This window comes from Amphibalanus amphitrite, unplaced genomic scaffold, assembly GCF_019059575.1.
Source record: "Amphibalanus amphitrite isolate SeventyFive unplaced genomic scaffold, NRLGWU_Aamphi_draft 001522F_arrow, whole genome shotgun sequence".
Classification (NCBI taxonomy): Eukaryota; Metazoa; Arthropoda; class Thecostraca; order Balanomorpha; family Balanidae; genus Amphibalanus; species Amphibalanus amphitrite.
Window position 1 is genome coordinate 21,640 of NW_024883015.1, and position 22,255 is coordinate 43,894.

Here is a 22,255-nt window from a genome sequence, read left to right on the forward strand (position 1 = left end):
GACCGCGATGAATTGCTTCACATTATATCTACGACATAAAAATCCATGCCATATTCTGGAATGCAATGTGAATAACATTCGGATATTCATCTAGCTTAAAATGATACAAAAGTCACTACTCAATAAAACAAAACGTAATTTAGGCGTTGGATATAATTACGAGTGCTCAGGCTCCTGGACGCCGTTCACAAACTGATGTCCCAGCTTCAGGTCGCACTATTCTGCGCGGAGCTGGGATGGGGTGGGGCGCCGGGACCGGGGGAGGGGCACATCAATGAAGCCTTCACAGGGTGCCGGTAATGAGTACACAGGGGGACAGAGTGGCGCACCGAGCAACCTTTGGTCCCAGACTGCTGGAGGGTGGCGGCAGAGGGCCACAGCGCCGCCGCCAACGGCGATCCGGTGAACAAAATTAACGGTAATCTAGCACGGTAGGCTAGCAGAAGCAGAATTCCAGCAATCGGGTATTCGCAGCGCTGCGAAATGATTTGATGCACACATACGGAAACGAAAGTTAAATTGGCGAAACTAAGTATGATAAAAGAGAATGAATATAAAGCGTAGCTCGACAATGAATGCTTCGCTGAGTCTGTGTTAAATTAGCTGCGTGATTTCGAACGCCCGTGATGTCCGCAATGCACCAGCACACAGCAGTATACGTCCCATCCTCTGTTATCTGTGCATCCATAAACAATTAATTGGAAAATCCGAGTCTCAATAACTACATTCCGTCATAGGAGCGGTCAGTTGGCCCTTTCCCTCTAGCTATGACCCAATAATATATAGCCCACACATAAGCTCGCTATATGGACCGTGTCATATCATCGTAATATGATAGCGACGCCGCGACACATGGACATGTTGGCATGACAGCAGGCTTAGCGACATGGGTAGAGGATATCAATTCGAGGGGAGGCAGGGGCTTTCGAAAGTCTATAGGCAATAGCCGTGCCTTTGCAGTTATCTCAAACTTTTGTGCATGAAACGTTATGCATCGTTGTACGTACTGCTATATGCAATGAACATATAGCTGCGCCATATGTTCATTGCTAGTAGCAAAGAGGACAAGGGTTTTGATGCATTTAAACTAATGTACTTTGAGTACGACAACTTTGAGATGACACATATCCCGGAAACGCACGACCTCATTTTCTAGTCTCATCCGCACAAATAAGTGAAAGAACAAGCATACAACAAAGGACAAAACATCAAAGACATTCTCACTCGAATACAAATCGCTTTACCCAATGTGCATGGAAAATAAAGAAAACATGTAAATGCACGCACTTAACGTCCGTGCCTACTGGATGCCTACAGGATGCCTACTGGAAGTAATCATGACATGGATTACCCGCTGCCCGGCACAGAATGGTCAATGTGACGTATGTACACATGCATAAACGATCTCTGGGTCAGACACGGAAAGGCGCACAGCAGATGCATACCGGCATCAGCACGGTCCTGGATATTACCAAACAGACATGGGATGCCACGTAAGATGAAGGAGGCCTCGTTATCTGGTGATGGGCCTGTCGTGGTGATGAGCGTAACAGGCTAATCTGGTGTCGGTAGAATATTACGTTGAATCACGGTGTGTGATGCATAATGCAGGAAATGATGAAAAGAAAAAAGTGGAATATTACGAGCATTACAACCTGATTCGGATTCGAATTCAGATTGATTCGAACGGTGTCCACATTTCATATGGGCTTTTCGCCAATTCACGTCAGGCATCAAGCATTGATAAGGTTCACGAGTTATATGCGCTGTGATCCGCACATTTCATAGATCCTTTTCTAGGCTCACTTGCAGCGCTCCTATGAGTTCATACATAGATCCAAAATAGATTTGTAGGTCAACCTTTGTAGGCAGCCACCTAATAGAAAATGTGGGCTCTTCCGCCGCTATTATGATCTGAGTGGATCCCACCTTTGAACCCATGTTTTAACGGGTTTGTATGCCAATAAGTGACACAAACCTCAGGATTATGACGTGTGATCACATAAAATCACTAAAACAGAACGTTTGTGAGTTGAAACAAGTGTTGTTTTTTTGGATATATGTGTTGACAAAAAATAAGTGAGGATCTATGATCTCACTGGATCTCAAGCAAAAAATGAGACTTGGGTCTGTGATCCCTACGGATCTCTCGATAAATTGCAGAGCTGGATCTACATATGATACCGTCGGATCCGAGATCAGGATCCGTGGGATCAGATCCCAGATCCATTTTATCGGATCCATGCACATGTCTGATATGTATTTGTGACCACTTCTGAGTGACCCTTACTGACCCTCTTGCTTAGAACCTCAATGCGACTGGAGTTCCGACAAACGCCATTTGTTGCCCTCGCTGCAAGAGCCTGATGGCATGCTCCACTGCATCGCCATGTGATGTTTCATCGCAAGCCAAGTGTTTCAGCGTCGACAAAACGACAGACTTTGAAGGCATCGATCTATCGATTATCTGAGGAAGCGCACACAAAGGTTGAAGCCTTCAACGCCATCAAACCAGTATAAGCGTGACGAAGGGCAAAGCCGTTGAACAACAAAGCCCGTGAAAGAGGTCATTTATCAAATACGTTCAATGAAAAGTCCAAGGTTTGGCGAGACATGATGCGCTCTGACACAGAATGCGTCAAAATAGCTCGACTGAATACACCCTTGCAGTGAAGTGGAAAGGAACTGTTTGATCTGCAACGCGCCCGTCGTCAAGCGTCTTGAAATTGATGTTATTTAAAAAAACAATACAATCGTGCCAGCCGTTCATTGAAACATGCATCCTAGTGCCCTGATGCATCCTATACTTCGCAATTGATCGCTCACAACATAGTATGACCGACGATTCTCCGCTGTGATGTGCGCTACCACGCAATAGTTCAGTTTTATTGCGAGGCGTAACTAACCCGTCGTTTCCCGCACCATGACCGATCGCCTGCCTTCCACGTGTTGTGCTGGCCGGCAACACATACGTTTGAATATTAGCACATGTTGCGCTTCCTGGCAGTATATTTTGAATGTGTTGCGCAGCGCATGTTGCGCTTGCCGGTAGTTACGAGCGAGCGAGCGCAGCGAGCGAAGTGAGTCTTTTCAATATAACGGAAAAATCTCAGTATGAGCGGCCCGGCCCGGCCCGGCCCGGCCTGTAACGCTTTTGGGAGGCTTATATCTCAGCAACCGCTAGACCGATTGGCCTGCGGTCTTTTTTGCTGGGTAGCCCCATCCCTTCTACCCCGTAATTGACTACTTTTGATACATCTCAGTGACCGTCGTGGCACGTGCCACGTGAAAAGTCAAGGGTGTTCAAGCTGTTTTGCAAAAGTAGTGATTTTGAGAGGCTCATATCTCAGCAGCCGCTTGGGCGATTGTCTTGCGGTAATTTTTGTAGGGTAGCTGCATCCCTTCTACCAAAGGTCGGATACTCTTGATCTCTTGATCTATGTGAGTGACCCCCATTGCACGTGCAAAATACAAAAAGAAGAGGTGCCAAATGTGTTTCCATTTCAATAACTCGGTAATTACTGGAGCGATTTCGCTGAAACTTGGCATACAGGTAGGCACCCACCAGGCAATGCATTCCCATGAGTTGCAGGGGGCGCTTCCAGATCTCGAGAACGGCTGGGCCGATTGCGCTCAAATTTGGTACACGGTTGGGAACCAGTTAGTAGGGTGCCGTGCAAAAGTCAGTTTGGACCCCGTTTGCACGTGCGCACGTGCAGAATGCCGCTTCCAGATCTCAGGAGCGGCTGGGCCGATTGCGTTCAAATTTGGTACACCGCTAGCGACCGGTTAGAAGAGTGCTTTGCACAAGCCCGTTGGACGTACCCTCTCGCCCTTCCGCACGTGCAGGGCTCACTATCTCGCTCGCTCGTTCTTCGCCCAAAAGGCGTTTTACTGGTGCTTACCGTTAGCATACACGCATCTTACGTTTTCCGGCCAGCAAATGTTGCGCTTGTCGTGAGCAAATGTTGCGTTTGAGCATGCTGCGGGATAGAACAATGTCCCAGCACCGCGCGAAAGGTTCTGCACGGTATCCTGTGCCCCTATCACCGCTGCCCCAACTCACCTCATCAGAGAACTGTTCGTAACGCGTGTCGTCCGGCGCTCGAGCCGTGACCGTGATCAGTGCCTGGTAGGCGCGCCGGGCCTTCTCGTTCACATGGGGAGGGTCCTCGGGCACCAGCCACGGCCGCTGAGGCTTCGTCTCACTGAAAAGAGAACGGTGGAAATGGTTAGCGAAGCTATAGAGAAGGCGGATATGGAGATGGATCGCCAATGAAATGATGAATAATTACATGGAACATCGTTGCATCATTTTGGTTACATTACCGAATGGGGTCACCGTGATAAAATGAGCTGATAACAAATTCGTAATGTTGTTATGTAGGGAACAGAATGCAAGTTTTGCCGCTGCTGCAATAGAAAATGCAGCCGTATTTCAATATTTCATTCACATTTGCGAGCGCTGCGTGTAGGCGCGTAAATAACGAATAAACGTAAATAACGATTAAAAGCATAGTTCGTGACCTGGCCGGCACTGTTTGACCTTCTAAAGATTTTTTTCTTGTCCACCATGACACGATCCAAAGTAATAAGACAGCTAGATGTTTTGCGGTAACCATATGTGGGCCGTGTTCGAACATTCAATGCTAATACACCGCGGGCAATGTCCTAACAAACATTTATCATGGCATGTCGCATCAATAGAAACAGGATTAGCCATGTTTGGTTTGACAGATACGAACCACGCTGCGTCATGTCCTTTTGGCCCAATGGATAGTGTGACCGATGAATTATAGCAGCTGTTCGGGGCTTTCAAAGCCGAGCCTGGCTAAGTGGCACCCAACGGCAAGATTACGCCAGCAGACAGATACGATATAAAGCGGGCATCAAATCGGAACAGGTTTGATCCGCCATACCCATGCAGCGGCCAACCATTCAGCAACCACCCTCATATTTGCTTTACAAATCTTTATATGGGAATAATGTGATATTTTAATTCGCAGGAAATATCCAAAAACTGAATACTACACTGCCTTATGTCCGATGAATCGATTAAGAGAAACTTGTTTTGTTTTGCTTTGCTTTTTTTGCTTTTTTAGCCCGATGGGCAATTTAATTCAAATACGTGTATATTATCTTTCTTCCATAGGCGGCGGAACGGGGAGGGCACCGGGGCACCGTGCCCCCCTTTGATTTTGGCATTTTAACATTATCTCTATGGGCGTTGCATGGAAAGAATGGAACCAAAAGTCGGCAGTGCCCCCCTTAATTGAAGGTGTTCCGCCGCTACTGCTTTCCTCTGGGTTATATTAAAACATCGCCGAAAACTTCTGGGTAACTTGAAACATCTCCGCAAAATTAAGTAAGTTAATGCCATGGACTGAACAAAACTTGCAGCGAAAAAAAAAAAAACATCAAAAATAGCAAAACTTACACAATCAAAGTGTTCTCTCTACATGCACATATGACATATGAGAAAAGTCAGTGACTCATGCGTTCGAGCGTCCCATAAACCCCGTTTCAATTCAGCACATACGATAAGTTCATCTAGAGACGGGTCAGCGTATTGGCATCGCATATCAGCGGCGTATCTCGGCGGTATTGACCGGCGGCACGCGCCGTGGAGCCGGGGCACGGCGCGTCTCGGGGAGGCGACAGGCGCCGCGCCGGCCGGCCTCTGCCGCGGCCGGAGCGCTCAGAGTGGCTCACCGCCGCGCCGGCCGGCCTCTGTTCATTGTGAACCGGGCCGTGCCCGTCACCGACAGACGCGTCCGCTGACAGCGCCGGCACCGCGGCTCACTGAAACCCAGCCGTCTGGCCCGGCCCGGCCGGCCGCCGGCCGCCGACAGACCGGCTCCTCCGCGGAATAGATGATGAGGTTTGTCATAGATTCAGGTTCGCGATAATTGAAAATCATTTATTGGATAAAGACATTGAATTTCAGACCTGAGTATCACACCGGTAAGACGTAGGTAGGCACGATAAGTTTATAATTCAGCGCCACGCCTGTCATTTCACTAGGATTGATTTTTTTTGTACGAAATGTATGAGGAACGATTATTACGGTAAAATATCGCAAATAAGTATCAAATAATGGGGAAAATATCATTTATTTCATAAAGTGCATGTTCATCATGCAATTATTTCCTTGGCTTTCAAAGATATCGACCGCACGGCAGGTCACAGACCTTCGTCATCGCGCAAAACAGTAAATTAAAACGCTGCTGCGTAACTCCTACATGCCTCTAAAAATAACCAAAAAGCTGATCACGATTGAGATCCCGCCGAAATCTGAAGTGATTCTTTTTTATTTAGTTGCAACATAGTTCACTGAAGAAGACATCCGATTCATATTTAGTTTTCATTTCAATAAAATAAGCAATGTTTATCAACTCCTAATTATGAGCTGTAATACGATATGACATAAAAGACAATTATAGTAGTAACTATGTGTTGCAATCAAGCAGGAAATTGCAGTTCTGATGCAGGATTGCTTATTTTCAAATGTTTTCTTCCTTTAAAAACGTTTGTAGCGAGCATGGTACCGCTTCATGACAGCCAGTGAGCTAAGACCGCGGTCGAAACGTCTTAGTTTTTGCCATGGAGACCAACGCCAGCAAAAAAGGTAAGCTGCTTACCATTACGCGCCTCTAGAACGCACAGCTACGCAATTTCCGTGCCATGACGTATATCATTAGCTCCACGCTGCGGGATCAAAGCCCAACAATACGACCCTGAAGACGGGCTCCCTCGCAGTCTGCGAGGAAGTGGCCGGTCGGGGGCCTCTCTGAATGATTACTTGACATTACGAGAGCGGATTTGAGCTGATGACCGTATGCGGGCCACTTTAGGACAATGCGATTTGGTCTCGCGTTTGCTGCGCGCGCTCCAATCCCCAGCGGCCCGGAAACGTCGAAGGTGGGTCGGCATCTAGCGATTACACGCCTGTCGAGATCCCCGGGGGTGGGGTAGAGCGGGGGGGGGGCGAGGGCGTGGCAGGGCGGGCCGGGAGGGTAGCGCAGGAGAGGGATCGGAAGCGCGCGTGACAGCAGGCAATGTCTGTACTCCGGCACCCCTGGGGCCTCCATCAGTACAGCGTGTGTGTGTGTGGGGGGGGGGGGGGGACGCGAGGGGGAGGCGACGATACACAGGCACAGATAAGCAGATGGGCTCCCGTGCCGGGATGCCTTCCGATAGCACCGGCTATTCTTGGCCCATTACTGAACACAACGGTGTGAGTAGAGGTGTACACAGAGAATGAAGATGTGAAGGTTGACAGTAAGTGACGATTTCTCACCTAGAAGTGGTGAATATGCTTGCGGGGAGATTACAGCTGAGCGTTTCCCACACATTCTTGGTCAATTACCATCTTTTTGAGACGCTTATATCAAAGCTGAACGACTTCTCAACACAAGCTTCCCATAAGAAAGGCATTTTGTGTGGGCCGACACAAAAACACGTCCAGATAACGTTCAACTACCATAAAACTCGCATTAGGAGCCGCTCCCGCCAGCCACTTTGCCGCCTGGGCTGCCGCCTCTAATGCCAACGAAAAACCTTCCTCCTCTTCCTGCTCTGAACAGTTCGCTGACATCGTGGAAGCACGCTGTCAGCCAATCACAGAGGCAGATGGTCAGCGTCACCATCACGTGACCGCGACTGGCAAGAGGACAAATCAGCAGCATTATCCTCTGTGAGACGACCATTATCTATCTATGGATGGATTTACAAACATAATACCGTGCCGCAATTTCTGACCATTATGCTCACTGCCTGTGAGATCGCTGACATGCTCACTGTCAAGTCGTGAGCAGTCGCAGCTCTAAGCTCAGAGGCTCAGACCGCCAGTCAGTGACGTCACTAATGACATCACTGAGCACCCTCCCCCTCCCCCGAGGCTCGCTATGGAATCTGCCCGCAGTCCCGGCATCCGTGCCCGGCACATCCGCGTTATGATGCAGCCAGTGACGATAACAATTTGGTGGCGGCATTCCCTCTGCTGATGATTGCCGCTCTCTGTCACTGTTGCTGTCCGCTTCCCACACATTTCCGGGCGAAGTTTAGATAGGAAAATAGAGAAAGCCATAGAAAATAAAAATATATAATAAAGGAAGGAGAATGAGAGAGGGAAAGAGATCAAATCGCAACATCCAACAACAGAACTGCAACCAAATTACCGGCACAACCATATCCACAACATAAAAAGGTTCGGTGGGAATAGCATTACCAGCGGTGTTGCTGTCGGGTCGTATACCACCGGCCGAGCGCCGCCAGCTATTGGATTTCCCACCACAATGGGCGGGCTATTTTTCTGAACGTCATGAGGCCGGGCCCGGCCGGGCTGCGGTTGGGTCTGGTCGCTCGAGCCGAGTGTCGTGATTGACGCGCCATTTCGCGCCGATCGACGAGCGAGCTGCGCGCTCCGGCCGCCGCTGGGCGCGACTGATACCAACCAAAGGGCGACCCGTTCACGCTCGCGCTCGCGCTCGCCAGTCGCCTCACGCTCGCAGTCTCGCCGCTCGCGCCCGGCCGGGTCGCGGTGGGTCGGTCGCTGCCGGTCGCAGCTGGGTCGCGTTTTTATCGAGCGCTGGTGCGGCGGCGGGCGACGCCTTCGGCGACAATAACAGCGGCCCCAGCCGGCGCCGCTGTGCCCATATGCCCGTGATTAGAGAGGCAGTCCCCGTCGTGGTTGGCCCGGCCGACGGCGTGCCAATAGCTGCTGGGTGTCGCCGGTATACGGCCAATCGCAGACATATGCGACAACGAGAACAATAAGGAAACTGCCTGCTGTTGACCTTATGCTCATAATGGTAAAATGGTTTCTCTTCGTATATTTGAATCAAGAGCATATGGCGTCAGAGGTGCGGGTATGTCGCTGCTCAGCGACAAGAACTTGGGTAAGTTGCTACCAAAATTTATACGTAATGAGCATGTATACCTATAATTATTTTCTGTAGTATCTTCACCCATCGGCACCCCTGTCCCCTGGAAGCTGGTCACTGCACCAGCTCCCTCGAAGCGGCTCCATGCACCCCTGATCGGTACCCCCCCCGCCCAGTCATGCAGCAGGAAATTGACTACCGTGGCCGCCCCACCTCATTCCTGAGGGCCTCTCCGTGGCTCGATTGAAACTGCATTATGCAGCATCGACGGCTGCTGTCCAGAAATACACTGACCTAGAAGAAACGGGTGATTCGTGCCAGCAATCGAGGCACATTGAGCGCCCGGTGGAGTAAATGAACGAGCCGTTCGAAGCTTTTCCAGAGATAGAAATAAAACGCCCCTAAGCGGCCTTTGCCCGGATATTGGACAGTTAGGCATCTTTACCACAGGCGGTGCGATTGGGATTGCGCTGTGAAAAGCAGCGCTGGTGTCAAAGTGAAAGGTGCATACGGTACATTCAATAAGGGAAGTGCAAATGCAAAGTTTTGTTGTCATTTCAGCTTCAGGAAAATAAAAAAATCTTAGTTTCAGCGAATTTCGTTCATAGCCGGTAGAGAGCCAACTAAGTTAAGTTTTGACTATTTCATGACAAATCACAGCCGTCCAGACTAAATTATGGAAACTGAATGTAAGCTAAGATAGTAAGCAAACACTGACTTGGGCATCAAGTCTTACTTTGTCCCGGCTTACATGTGACTCAAAACACATGTAAGTTCATACTCCTGACTCAAAACACCTGTGATAACGCCTCCGCCTGGTCTCGGTAGTTGTCAAAACCAAAAATAAACATCGAATGAGTCTTGGCCAACTGGTATTGCCACCAAGAGTGGTTAATAACTTACGAAATTGTCGCGGAAAATTATCAAATGTCACTTTTACGTATGCCAACAAACGAAATGTCAAGTTTTTATGTGGGCGAGGATGGATGACATGATTATTATTAATATAACGAGGCTTGAAATGATCTCACGCATGTCAAAGTGTTTTTATTTTAGGCAAAATAAATATCTAAAACAGTAAAACAAGCTTTCGGCATTACACCATCATCAAGTTTTGGTAACTTGATGATGGCGTAATGCCGAAAGCTTGTTTTACTGTTTTAGATATTTATTTTGCCTAAAATAAAAACACTTTGACATGCGTGAGATAATTTCAAGCCTCGTTATATAAATGTCAAGTTCGTGCATTGACACCGCACGATGCTTACCGCTTGGTAACGTACAAAATGGGATAAAAATAGTCCCCACGGCTGGTGGCCTGACGGAGAAGCCACCGAGCAAGCAGACCTGCTCAACATCAGAATAATTCTATTTCGGTAGCGGCCTCGTCAATGGACTTCATACCTGTTGCAAGTCCTGTGTATATGCATTCGACGAGCATGTTGGATGTGGTACCTTATTATCTCATATTGCGACTGTGGTTTTTGACGAGTACTTTTTGGTGTGTTCATTGCAGCTGAAGTAACCAACACCAACTAAAGAGTGGATGGGATATGAGAGAAATAAAAGGGGAGGAAGAGAAAAGTAAAGGTGGGATGAAGAAAGGGCGAGGAGGGCAAAAGAAGATGAGAGGATAGACAGGAGAGAGATGAGAACAGATAAGAAGAAAATGAGTGAATGAGCAAATTAGAGATGCCACAAATTTGCAATTTCATTACCCGCCCCGCCCCGCAGCTACCCCTTGCCCAACCACAACTACCCGCAAGCTGATTTTGGCTGAGCCGAACCCGCAAAAAAACCGCAATTTTAAAAACATGCTTTTTCAAGAAAAAAATATAGCTGGGTCAATGCTAGAGCTATATAAACCTTACTTGCTTCATTGCTGTGCAGAAAAAGACAGCCAAACAAATAGTAAGGACTTGAAATCGCTATGCTAAGTCCTCAGGAAGCGCACACTGGATAGTGGAAAATGAATAATGCATCAATACATTTGAAATTCCTTTCTGAAAAAGAGTTCAGTAAAATCTTTCTCTCACCTTACCCTTCAGCATTGGCTGAGGATCAAAATTTCACTCTGGCTCCCTCTCAATGTTAGGCTTCTGGAATGATATTGCTATCAAAATGAATGTTGATATAAAAGATATGCGATTTCCAGTTAAAAATAAATAGCGACACGGTGAATAATGAGTATCCACTCAATCTACACATAAAAACAAATCATGCAAAATCCCAGCAAAAACCAGCTCAAGCTAACCACCAATGAACCACGCATTTCTGGAAACATGCGTCAGAAGCGTCACCAACAGCTGATTGCAAGGAATGCTACAGCGACTAAATTATTGCGGCCGTAGTTAGTGCGAGCTTGTTGCGAAAACACCGTTGTATAATGCATATTCATGTGCCATTCTGATAAAATTATTTTACACAACAGCTAAAGTTTTACAATTCAGAGGTTAATCACCGGTTAAGAAATAAAGAAACAGTAAATACTAAATTAAATGTAATAATTTTATAGATGGTCTTGGTAATGTTCTCCGGCTGGTCCTCTCTCGGCATACAAATGATAAGAACGTAAAAAGATAAAAGAAATAAATGCGACCAGCTTCGTGGTTTTGTAACATGTATAACTGCTATTTTGAGGTATTCAAAAACCAAGACAGAAAAAATGGTTGTAAAATTATTGCGTCATCAATGACAGCTTTCCCCCAGCCAGCAATTCGTCCGGGATGCGGTTGGGGACGGTCGGGATAGGCTCCGGATGTCCCGACTTGTCCCTACCGGGTTGGGTAGGCTTGGGTTGTCCCAATCGATACCGGACCTCGATGGCCGGCGGTAGGGGCGACTCGGGATTTCCGGACCGCATGCTTAATCGGTTGGGACGCGGTACGGATAGCCCAATCGAATCCCATGTTTAGACAGGCTTGTGATTTACGTTGTTATCCCAACCGATCTGAGAAGGCGCTTCGGGCACCATATCCGGTGGCCCAGAAAGCCTGGAAAAGCAATCAGATGGGCCGCGTGCAGGCAGACGCGTCCTCTGAGCGCAGCGGCCAGTCTAGCTGCCGCGTTGGTCAAGTGTCGATCCCTCCTTTGAGCTGCTGCATCAGGATATTGCTTTTGAACTGGCTCTAGCAAGCGGTCGGTTCAACTGTTGTCGTTGCAGTGAAATCAGTCCGTCTTTGAGAACAGGGTGAGTATAGTGCACACTTCATCCGTGATGTAGGGAGCGGGAAAGCTATAGGTAATAGAAATTGTTTTCGTTGTGGTTGTACGGCATGTGAATTACACTCGTGCTGTCGCATGTTTGATCAGTTATCATGGACAGAAGATGTTTGGTCTCATTGTCAAGTGTCGTTAATGGTTGCATTGTAGGTTTGAAACCTGGATTACCAGGCATACCATGTGAAATGTCAGATGTGGGTTATTTCTTAGTGATTTTTAGTGTGTCCCAGACTTTGATTAATAACCTCTTGGTCATTTTCAGATGCTCTCTTCGCACAGTGGTGAACCGCCCGACCAGATGCCAGCCGTCTAGTTTCGCGGTGGCTCTCTGAAGCTCGTGACGGCAGACGGACACACTGTCCGCAGAGGAGCCGACACGAACAAGGTGCAGGCCTGCTATAATGACTGTGAACACCGGAAGTGAGTCCGCTGTGCCAGCGCCTTGCAGCGGCGCTAAGATGATGGCCGACGCCACGAATGTGCTGGCCAGGCTGTGAATTTGTGAAAATTTGACCTGTGTGCAACCAGTAAATTTGTGAATATATTTCAGTGTCCAATGTAATTCATTTTGTCGTGCAGGCATTATAAAGGTTGAGTTGGAGAATAATGAAGAGGCGAGGGGGTTGCGGTGGCGCAAGCAAAGTGGTCGCATCTGCATAACAGCAATCTGCGGTTATAAGACTGCGGTTAATATGTCAGATACCTGCGGTATTCCCAAACCGGCCGTGCGGGCCGAGTTGGGACATCCCGATCGGGATCGGAGTTCATCGCTTGTTAAAATGCCATAAGGCGGTCCGGATGCGTGCGGGATTTCCGAACCGGTTGTACGGGGAGATTTGGGGAATCCCGATCGGGATCGGAGTTCAGCGCTTGTTAAAACATCATAAGGCGGTCCGGATGCGTGCGGGATCTCCCAATCGGCCGTGCGGGGTAGGTTGGGATATCCGGACCGTTCCAGCCCGTACAAAGTGTCTCATTTCCCAATCCCGTCCCACTCCGGTCCCGATCGGGGTGGTGCGGGCTGAGTCCGAAAATCCCGATCGGGAACGGAGTGGGATTGCTGGCTGGGGGCCTTCGCCTCAGAGACCAAAATTGACGCAGTCAAATGCCAATCCTTGTCAGATTGTCGGAAGTGCGCCAGTATTGTATTGCGTTATGTTTGGGCCGCATGGCAGTCAATATTTTGATTTTTTGTAAGGGAATTGGTGTGTTATTTTCGTAATATAGGGTGGAACAGAACATAGGATAGGTAATCAATGAATTTGCAGCAAATTTTGTTTAGCTGATAGCTCTTTTTTATGCCGACCAGACGCAAATAAAGTAACATGTGGCATTTGCTCTGATTTTCAACATCTCATTTAAGTCTGCGTTCTTCCATAATGTATGACTAGTGCACACTGCACATAGACTTCAGTTCAGCTTCCTATAATTTTGCTTTCAGGTTCTTTTATGTTTTATGGAATGCTTTCATCAGCATTTATTTATGCTTTGTAGTTTGTTGCTTGTACCCTGGTTTGGTCATTGCTAGACTGTGGATGCTATTGCTTGTGCTGGTTGTTTTCAGTTTTGCATTTGAAATGTGCTTCCTTGATATATTTTTATATTTGGTTCTGATTTAAAAGTTGTTTTGATGAATACTGTATTGTTAACCTGAGCAAATGCACTTGGCATTGTGTTTTGCATCTAAAAAAGTAAAAAAAAAAATAAAATTTATAGGTTTTTAAGTCTGACCGCCAAATACCCGCCATACGATAAGTTTTGCTTCTCGAACCCGCCAAAAACACTGCGGGTTTTGAAAACCCGCAGAAAGCGGGTTCGCGGGTTCAAAAGTGGCATCTCTAGAGCAAATGCGAGAGAGAGAGAGGGAGAGAGAAAAAGAGAGGAAGAGAGAGAGAGAGAGAGAGAGAGAGAGAGAAAAGAAAGAGAGAGAGAGAGAGAGAGAGAGAGAGAGAGAGAGAGAGAGAGAGAGAGAAAGAAAGAAAGAGAGAGAGAGAGAGAGAGAGAGAGAGAGAGAGAGAGAGAGAGAGAGAGAGAGAGAGAGAGAGAGAGAGAGAGAGAGAGGGAAGGAAGAGATAGAGACTAACTTATGAAACGAGTTACATCTGCAGTCAATTCACCACCCGATAAGCACAAGGCTTAGTTTACAGACTGAGACAGACAAGTTACAGACTAAGACAGGGCACTGAAAGCAGCTGGACGGGTGTAACTGCGACTCTCCAGTCTCCAGTACCCAGAAATGCCGATGTTCAGTTCTCTGTCTCTGTGTGTCCCCCCCCCCCCCCGCCGCCCCAGCTGACGGATCAATGGGATCGCTCGCCAGTCATTATCCGGGCGGCGGGGACGGGTCAGGTCGCCGGCTATAATGGTGCTCGGCCGTGGTATCACCCGTTCCGTGTACCCCGATAATGAGCACTGGCCTCTCAGCACCCGAGAGAGACAGCGACACACACACGAGCGGTGCACGAGCCGCGAACCGCGGCTAGGTAAACGCACGGGACGACACGGGATGGCACGAGACGGCCACGATACGACAAAAAAGGCACGAAACGACATGCAATGAAGTTGACGCTAGCGGTGGTAGTCAAGAAATATTCAGAAAGAAACAGCTGCTCAATGGTATATAATCATTTTATATTTATTTTTATCATTGACATTATAATTTTTGTTGGACGGTGGTGACGGTGGACGCGGTAAAAAGCTGGTGCTCTTCAAAGGAATGACAAAATGGTAGCGTCACTATCATTTTGGAAGTCATTGTTGTATTCGTGCCACTGCACTGTTGTTTACCAAGCAGACAGGAAAAAGTATGAGGATCATGACATATTCATTCAACGGGTAAGGTTTAAACGGCTGATTAGTGATTATCCTCTTCTCCCCTCTCCCTTATGGAGGATATAATCGATGTACCTTTTTTGAAAAAAAAAGTTTTTTTCGTAGCCAAATGAGAAAACATGCTGCTCCGAACAATTTGGTTATTTCTTTCATTGTTTTCATTCTATATGAGTTCGTTATTCATCCTCCACGTTTCAACTAAAACTAACGTTACCGATCGAGAAGGGACAGATGTGGGTGCTCTCAGGACAATTAAAACTCAACGTGACGCGCTAGCGGTGTTCACAAACACGTCGGAAAGCTTCTATTGACACGCCGCGTTGGCTGTCAAGTACGTTCAACAAACGGAACTCGAAGAGACAAAGTTAAACAAACCACACCTGAGGATGACAGGTGTCCCCGTCCGAGTGGACAGGCTCCAACTTTGGCGACAACACCAAGCCGGCGAGCTTTGGCGCGACTCTGAGATCCACCTGGTGCAGGGTTTGGTTTTGAACGGGTCGCTGACAATTTCCATTGGGAGATTGGCGACTGTCAAAGAGGGGCTCTCTTGGCGAATAGCGTGCTGATGACTGATGCGAAGGTATTCTTGGGCGTAAAGGATTTGGTGACGATTGCACCCACCTGGTGGAGAGCTTGATGTTGAAGAAGACGTATTCTCCGCTGGAGACCATGTTGAGGTCATCGGCGACCATCAGAATTTCTCGGACGTGGTGGGGTGAGGCGCACAAGATAATGACTGAAACGACACAGGGGAACAAGTGGGTAGCAGGGTAGCATAGCTCTATAACAATGGAACGATTCAACACAGACGCGTTCTTATCGATGGTGCAGATCAGCATGACAGTGAGAACAGCGGTGCAAGTTCAGCCCAACGGTCCTTATAATTTCTGGCGGCATTCTAAAGGACAAACATTGTTGTTTTTGACTATCCCGATAAAAAACAAATCAGGCTCAGCACTATCAAACGTTTTTCTTTTTCCGTAAGATAGACCACTGAGACGTGTAATTTGATAACAACGCCGACGGAAGAGGCGATACATCCCACTTTCGCCAGACGGCGAAAACAGATAAAACAAGAGCTTTTTCGCGCCGTGACATTTGAAGAAAGACAAACTGTTTGAAGCACTTGTGGAGTGTGGAGTTAGACCTAGTACAATGAGACCTAACAAGTTATTATATAACGGTCTATTCTTGCTTGCATTACCCTATCGAGGTTTGATAGCGCAGTGCCATCATCAACGAGATATTACGTGTGCAAAGGTTGAGTGATCATGAGAGCGCAGAGTAGAGGGACCACAGTTTTGAAGTACGATTTCAGTGCAGCGTTCTGTGTAACATTCTAGCTTGAGTAACCTGCAGTTTCATGTCAGCTGTGTTTTATCGCGAGTCACCCATTGCCTAAATCTACAAAAGTAGAGGTAGTTTTGGGCTAACAGATGAAGAACGGTCAACGAACACAATCACACTTACCACTTCACTGCACTTGGTGATTATTTCTGTCTTGATAAATAAAGTGATATAATTCAATGAGAAACAACATTAAAATGAGTAGAGATATACCCACAAATTCATCAATATACTTACCTCTGCACAGAAGAGCCGTTCTGCATGCAAGCGACCAGCACTTACCGTCAAACGTTATTACCATTCACTCCTCTCCCCATAAAAAACATTTCCAATAGCGTATGATCCTCTTTTCCTGGCAGCTCTCCGTCGGTACTCACTTCTGGCCGAGTGAACCAGCTGCCGAAGGAGGCCTTCGAACTCGCGCCGCGTGCTGTTGCCGAGGAATCTCTGGTGCCACGGCTTGATCTCCATACCCTGGTAGACTGCCTGCAGCATGAAGTTGCACTTGTGCAGACCTTTGTGCGCACTGCTTTCATAATCTTCATACAGCAGCCCTGCCACCTTCCATCCAAAGCGATTCATGATTGGACGAAACACGGTACCCAGCTGGTGCGCCGAGCCCATGATGCGCGTCAGTGTGCGAAACTGGTTCTGCTTGTCCAGGAAGGCGTTGGCTTGTGCAGTAGGTGTGACGACTGGGACATCCCAGATGGCCGCGTACCGTGCCACAGGAGCGATCACATACTCGCAGACGGGGCCGAGAAACATGTCTGCAAATGGCCGGCAGCCCCGTCAGCCGACGGGAAACAAATGGTCGCAAGGAAAGGCGGAGGCATGTAGGCATGCCGGCCGCAGAAAGGCAGGAGCATGAGCGGCCGAGAGAGGTGGAGGTCTGCCCGGCCAGGAGGCGCGGAGGTCCGATAGCTCAGGCTAGCCAGATGTTCCACCAGCCAGGAGAGGCAGGTGTCTGACCGGCTAGGAGAGGGCAGGTCCGACTGGTCAAAGAGGCGGGTACGACTGACGCTGGACAGAAGAGGAGAGAAGCAGTGCAACAGGTGAGGAGCGGTTGGTCGAGCCAGGTCGCAGCGGCTGTCGTCAGTTAGGTCAACTACGATGCCACCAGTCGAGGTCACTTGTTAGAGTCATATTTGTCGTGTAAGACTGCGTCACGAGGTAGGAGGTCAGTGAGGTCATGTCACTGGTCAGTAAAAAAGTGTCAACTAGTGCAATTTGAGTTTAGCTGCCCCTTGGGAGCTCCTTAGCCCCGCTAGCTCGAGCTAAGGAGCCTCATGTCTCTTAGAGCGTGGCGTCCCGTAACTCTCGGGCCTCAGATGGCTGATAAAACGCAGTGAACTTAGTGCACCGACTGAACTCGTGATGTAGGTTCTTGAAATTACGTCCACCGGCTGGCATCGTTTGCATATCTCAGTTCGACTGATACTGACGATCGGAATGATGGATGGTATTAGCTGTTTTCACGACGGCCATCTGGCTCACATTTGGTGCACATTTGGTACAGATTAGGTGCAGATTTGGTCAAATTAGGTTCAGTGTGTCTCTTAGTAGCTATCAGCTAGGGCTGCACTAATTGCTTATATCCCTGCTTTGTCATATTATCAGAGTATCATCGATTAAAACACTGAAATAAATTCATAAAATAAAGATATTTGTTGTAAAAGAGATTAGGTGCAGATTTGGTCAAATTAGGTGCACTCGCCGGATAGCCCGTCGTGAAAACGGCTATTACATGCAATGCAGCAGCACATTTGCCGTTGTTTCAAGGAGTGTATGTGCGTCAGCCAATGATTGGGTTAGCGCACACCATAACTTCCATCCTATGCATGGAAAATTTCCAACTGGGTTTGTAGGAGTTCCCTACAGCCGCGCACACCTGCTGCGCATGTGTCGGTGCGCCATTGCTTATGTATTCGTATGCTCGTATATCCGCGCACACACGCTGCGCATGTCGCATGTTACTAGATAGACCGTCTAGCGCATGCGCGTAGTTTTTGTATACCGTCAAACGTCCGTGTGTGCTGTACATTAGTAAGATCTGAAATTTTGTAAATACACACTTCTCTACTCATCGAAACAAGGCTTTGGAGGAAGACGGAAGACGAGGAAGCGAGGGCGACATGAAGAGCCCTGGTGGCTGACGAGTGCTCGGAAAGGAACACGTTTCCCGATCACCACGATCGGATGACTGTAAACTGGGACGACCGTCTCTCCCACAGTTTACACTGGTGACCCCGACGTGATCCGGGCTACTCGTGGACCACACCATGGAGTCGAGCGAAGCCACCCGGCAGCACACCGCTCCTCCCGCAACCAGCTTCAGCTCGCCGGCACCCGAACCCGAGGCAGCAGGTCGGCTCACAGCCCTGCTAGCCACCATCGCGACCCTCATCGTCCGAGTACAGCAAATGGAGGCCACCCAGCGTCGACTCAAAGGCGCAGCATCGCAACTTGGCCGAAGCCAGCATCAACGACGCCATGAAAACCGCCCTCTAAAGCCAGCGCATCCGTCAACCTACGAGATCTGCTGGTACCACCAGCGCTTCGGTGCCAGAGCGCGTCGCTGCAAAGCGCCGTGCAGTTTCTCCCACCGCAACAAAGGTCGTCATCGCAGCCGTCAGACGCCTCGCCCATCATGCCCTCCGACGCCAGCGTACCAAGACAGCTCTGTCTGCTGGTACCACCAGCGCTTCGGTGCCAAGGCCCGCCGCTGCGAATCTCCGTGCAGCCAAGCGAAAATCCCGGCCTCAGCACTTCTCTTCGTGCGGAATACGAAGACCGTCAAACAACGCCGGATTGACGCTGACGCCTCACTCAGCGCATCTCCTCGCGGCAACCTACCGAAGCGACCGACGCCGACGCCAGCTCCACCCAACAAGCAGCCGGTAGCCGCCAGCGCGCCAACCAGCAACATCGACCACTGCGAGCCTGCGTCTCCGGAAGAGACGCCGCACCAGCCTACGCAGCAGTCTCCTGCCTCTGCGACTCTGCCACCATCAGCTGCTCAGTCGGACAGCATGGAACTGCTGCCACAAGACACGCCGCCTGCAGAACGCCCATCTCCAAGAGCAGCAGCACCGGGACCAGCTCCACCGCGATCTATCTTGCGCTCTCGCACCGATCGCGACGTTCGATCCCCACAGCGATCTCGACGCGTCACGTTCGCGACCCGTCTAGGGAGGGGGTAGTGTAGGAGTTCCCTACAGCCGCGCACACCTGCTGCGCATGTGTCGGTGCGCCATTGCTTATGTATTCGTATGCTCGTATATCCGCGCACACACGCTGCGCATGTCGCATGTTACTAGATAGACCGTCTAGCGCATGCGCGTAGTTTTTGTATACCGTCAAACGTCCGTGTGTGCTGTACATTAGTAAGATCTGAAATTTTGTAAATACACACTTCTCTACTCATCGAAACAAGGCTTTGGAGGAAGACGGAAGACGAGGAAGCGAGGGCGACATGAAGAGCCCTGGTGGCTGACGAGTGCTCGGAAAGGAACACGTTTCCCGATCACCACGATCGGATGACCAAAACCGGGACGACACGTCTCCCACAGTTTACAGGTTTCTTGTCAACCTATCCTAATCGCATTCAACCACGGATAATTCTTTTAGCTATGTGCCGTGTATTTCAAGCTCGTTCTCGTTCAAACCGCAATATAACTGGGGTAAATATGAGCACTCAGCACATGCTAGTTTTTTTTGCGCTTATAAATTGAGCTGTCTGGTAGCCAATCAACCAACCCTTACACATCACTTACAGAAAAATGTTTTTCCTACGACCCGTATAAGTATTTCAGGAAAATGGATGGACAATATGCTTGTGTCAGTTAAATGAATTAATCCTATAAGTGCGCCATTTTTATCTAGCAAGCTGCACATGGGGAGATCTCTGGATGAAAAACATCCAGAATCAATTTGACGCACATAGGGTATCCCGGAGGGAAGCTAAGATGGAGACAGGCCGGATTCGCGAGATGAAATCAGAAACTTACGCGTGGTTGGACTCTTCCCAGCCACTTATTGGATATTCAATATCAATCTGTTTTATGTCTGTCGCAGCATAATGTCGGGCAAGTTTTTGACGGCCTTCGCGCTAAGCATAAACGAGCTTTACTGGCTGAGGCTATGACCATGTGCCAAATTCATAGGAAGGCGATACCATACCAGCTATATGGAAAATGCAGCATGAGCAGCTTTATATAAGTAGCTCTCGTGAGCTCCTTCTACGATAAAATGGCGATGTCAACAACTCTAACACGCCACGTGTCTAAATAATTGACTGGGTCGACATGATTAATTGCTAAAGTTCTGATTGCGTCTCGCACAAAAGGCGGAGGGTGGTGGCAAACACATTTTGATTAATGGAGTGTCCTATAAGGGACAATGGTGTATGACAGCGGCGATGACTGCTTGATGAGCACACAGGGCGACAGCAGAACACAATAGTACCAGCCACAGACGCAAAGCGTGGGCGCCTACAGATTGGAACCAGGCATGCCACCTTTCTGTGGCCATTTAGCGTGATTCAGCCTAAATGGTGCATTTTAGGTAGACAGAAAGAGAGAAAGGGAAGAGAGGGGAGAAGGAGGGACGAGGGTCGAATGAAAAATGTATCGCATGATGACAAAAAGTTTTTATCAAGCTGTGAATTCAATGACTCGCTGTTATTTCGTATTTTATTTCAGTTGCAATGATGCTTAAATGTTTTTTTTCTCTTTATTTTTTTCAACTTCATCTGAAACCCTTGCCAATACTGCCCCAATCTAACAGTCCCATCAATAGATTGTTGTACAGAACCCTTACCTTCTACACCCATTAAGCATATTGTCGAAGTCCGTACCGGCTTGATGCATTATTCATGACGGCCGCATTGAAAAACGTCAGCGATGCATTCGAACGGGATTGGTGGCTACGGATTTCAGTGGCCTGCACCGCGGCGGCAAATGGCCTCTGCCGGCGCCACGCGTGGACAGAATCTGGCCGCGAGTTTACAGGCTCTCCGGTCGTCCCCAGGTGACCGAACGGGACAGAGTTATGGTGTTTTCACGTCGATTCTCTCCGCTGGAGTAATGGAGAGGTCGGCGGTATCCGTTCGCTGGTGTTGACCGAAAACGGCGCACCAGGAGCGGTGGTTCCTGCTGGTGTGAATGTTGCCATCATCAGATCTCGTGGTGCAATGTAAGAGAAGAAATAAATAAAGCAAACACCATTACACTAACTCATGTACTTCTAGAGCGCTTTTGTAATGCATGAAATCACGTAATGGACCATTTCATTCTTCATTTCCTCGACTTCAGGATGAAGTTCCATTTGATAAACAGCCCTTTAAAGCTGTCGAACAAGGTTTGATTTGAATGAATGTCCAATAGCTTTGTCCGAGTGTCTCACACGGAATGTGAAGTCCTAGTTTTCCTATAATGTGATATGTCATGTTTGATAGTTTACTTCTCTGTATTTATAATAGTTAGGCATGAAACATCATTAGTTCAATTGAGTTAATGCTCATAATAATGATAAATGATGAAAATAATTTGATATTAGTTATGAAGTGTTTTACATGATAAATAATTTATAATCACAAAAATCTGAATAGGCATAAGAAGTAGGGGATATTTACAGATACCCAATTCAAGAAGATCTATCCAGCAACGGATCTTAGATAAATATATTGCTGGTTTGGGCCATTTTGTTGGGCTCGAACAACACCCATTGGAGCAGTTTCAATAAGTGGTTACTTCGATTCGTTCAGCCTGTTTCTTAGCAGATGAGGTCATTCGAAACCCAAATGCCTCGTTAAGGCACGTCATTGTGGACGTATTAGATTAACACTTGGGGGGGGGGGGGGTGCACCCTTAGTCACTCGCTTTGCCGCGTTAAGCGGTCACTCGAGAACAAAAAGTCACAGCGAGACGGGCTGGACGGCAAACGAAAGTCCGTGGCGACACATT

General features: G+C 48.3%; 2 protein-coding genes across 2 annotated transcripts in view; one reads left to right on the forward strand and one right to left on the reverse strand.

The window, feature by feature from the left end:
• Positions 1–22,255, reverse strand: part of LOC122373616 (atrial natriuretic peptide receptor 3-like) — a 103,909-nt gene that overhangs the window by 8,085 nt on the left and 73,569 nt on the right. The window contains exons 5-6 of the mRNA XM_043351866.1: positions 15,564–15,678; positions 4,067–4,208 (exon numbers count right to left, since the gene is read on the reverse strand). Coding sequence (XP_043207801.1) covers positions 4,067–4,208; positions 15,564–15,678 — 257 coding nt within the window. The remainder of the gene's footprint in view (positions 1–4,066; positions 4,209–15,563; positions 15,679–22,255) is intronic.
• LOC122373615 (translation initiation factor IF-2-like) lies at positions 18,380–19,695 on the forward strand. The gene has a single exon (XM_043351865.1). It carries the CDS (start codon positions 18,572–18,574, stop codon positions 19,490–19,492), a length of 921 nt encoding a protein of 306 aa, XP_043207800.1. The 5' UTR covers positions 18,380–18,571; the 3' UTR covers positions 19,493–19,695.

Excerpts from the sequence above, each read along its gene's own strand:
- LOC122373615 (XM_043351865.1), top strand. The coding sequence starts at position 18,572 with ATGGAGTCGAGCGAAGCCACCCGGCAGCACACCGCTCCTCCCGCAACC.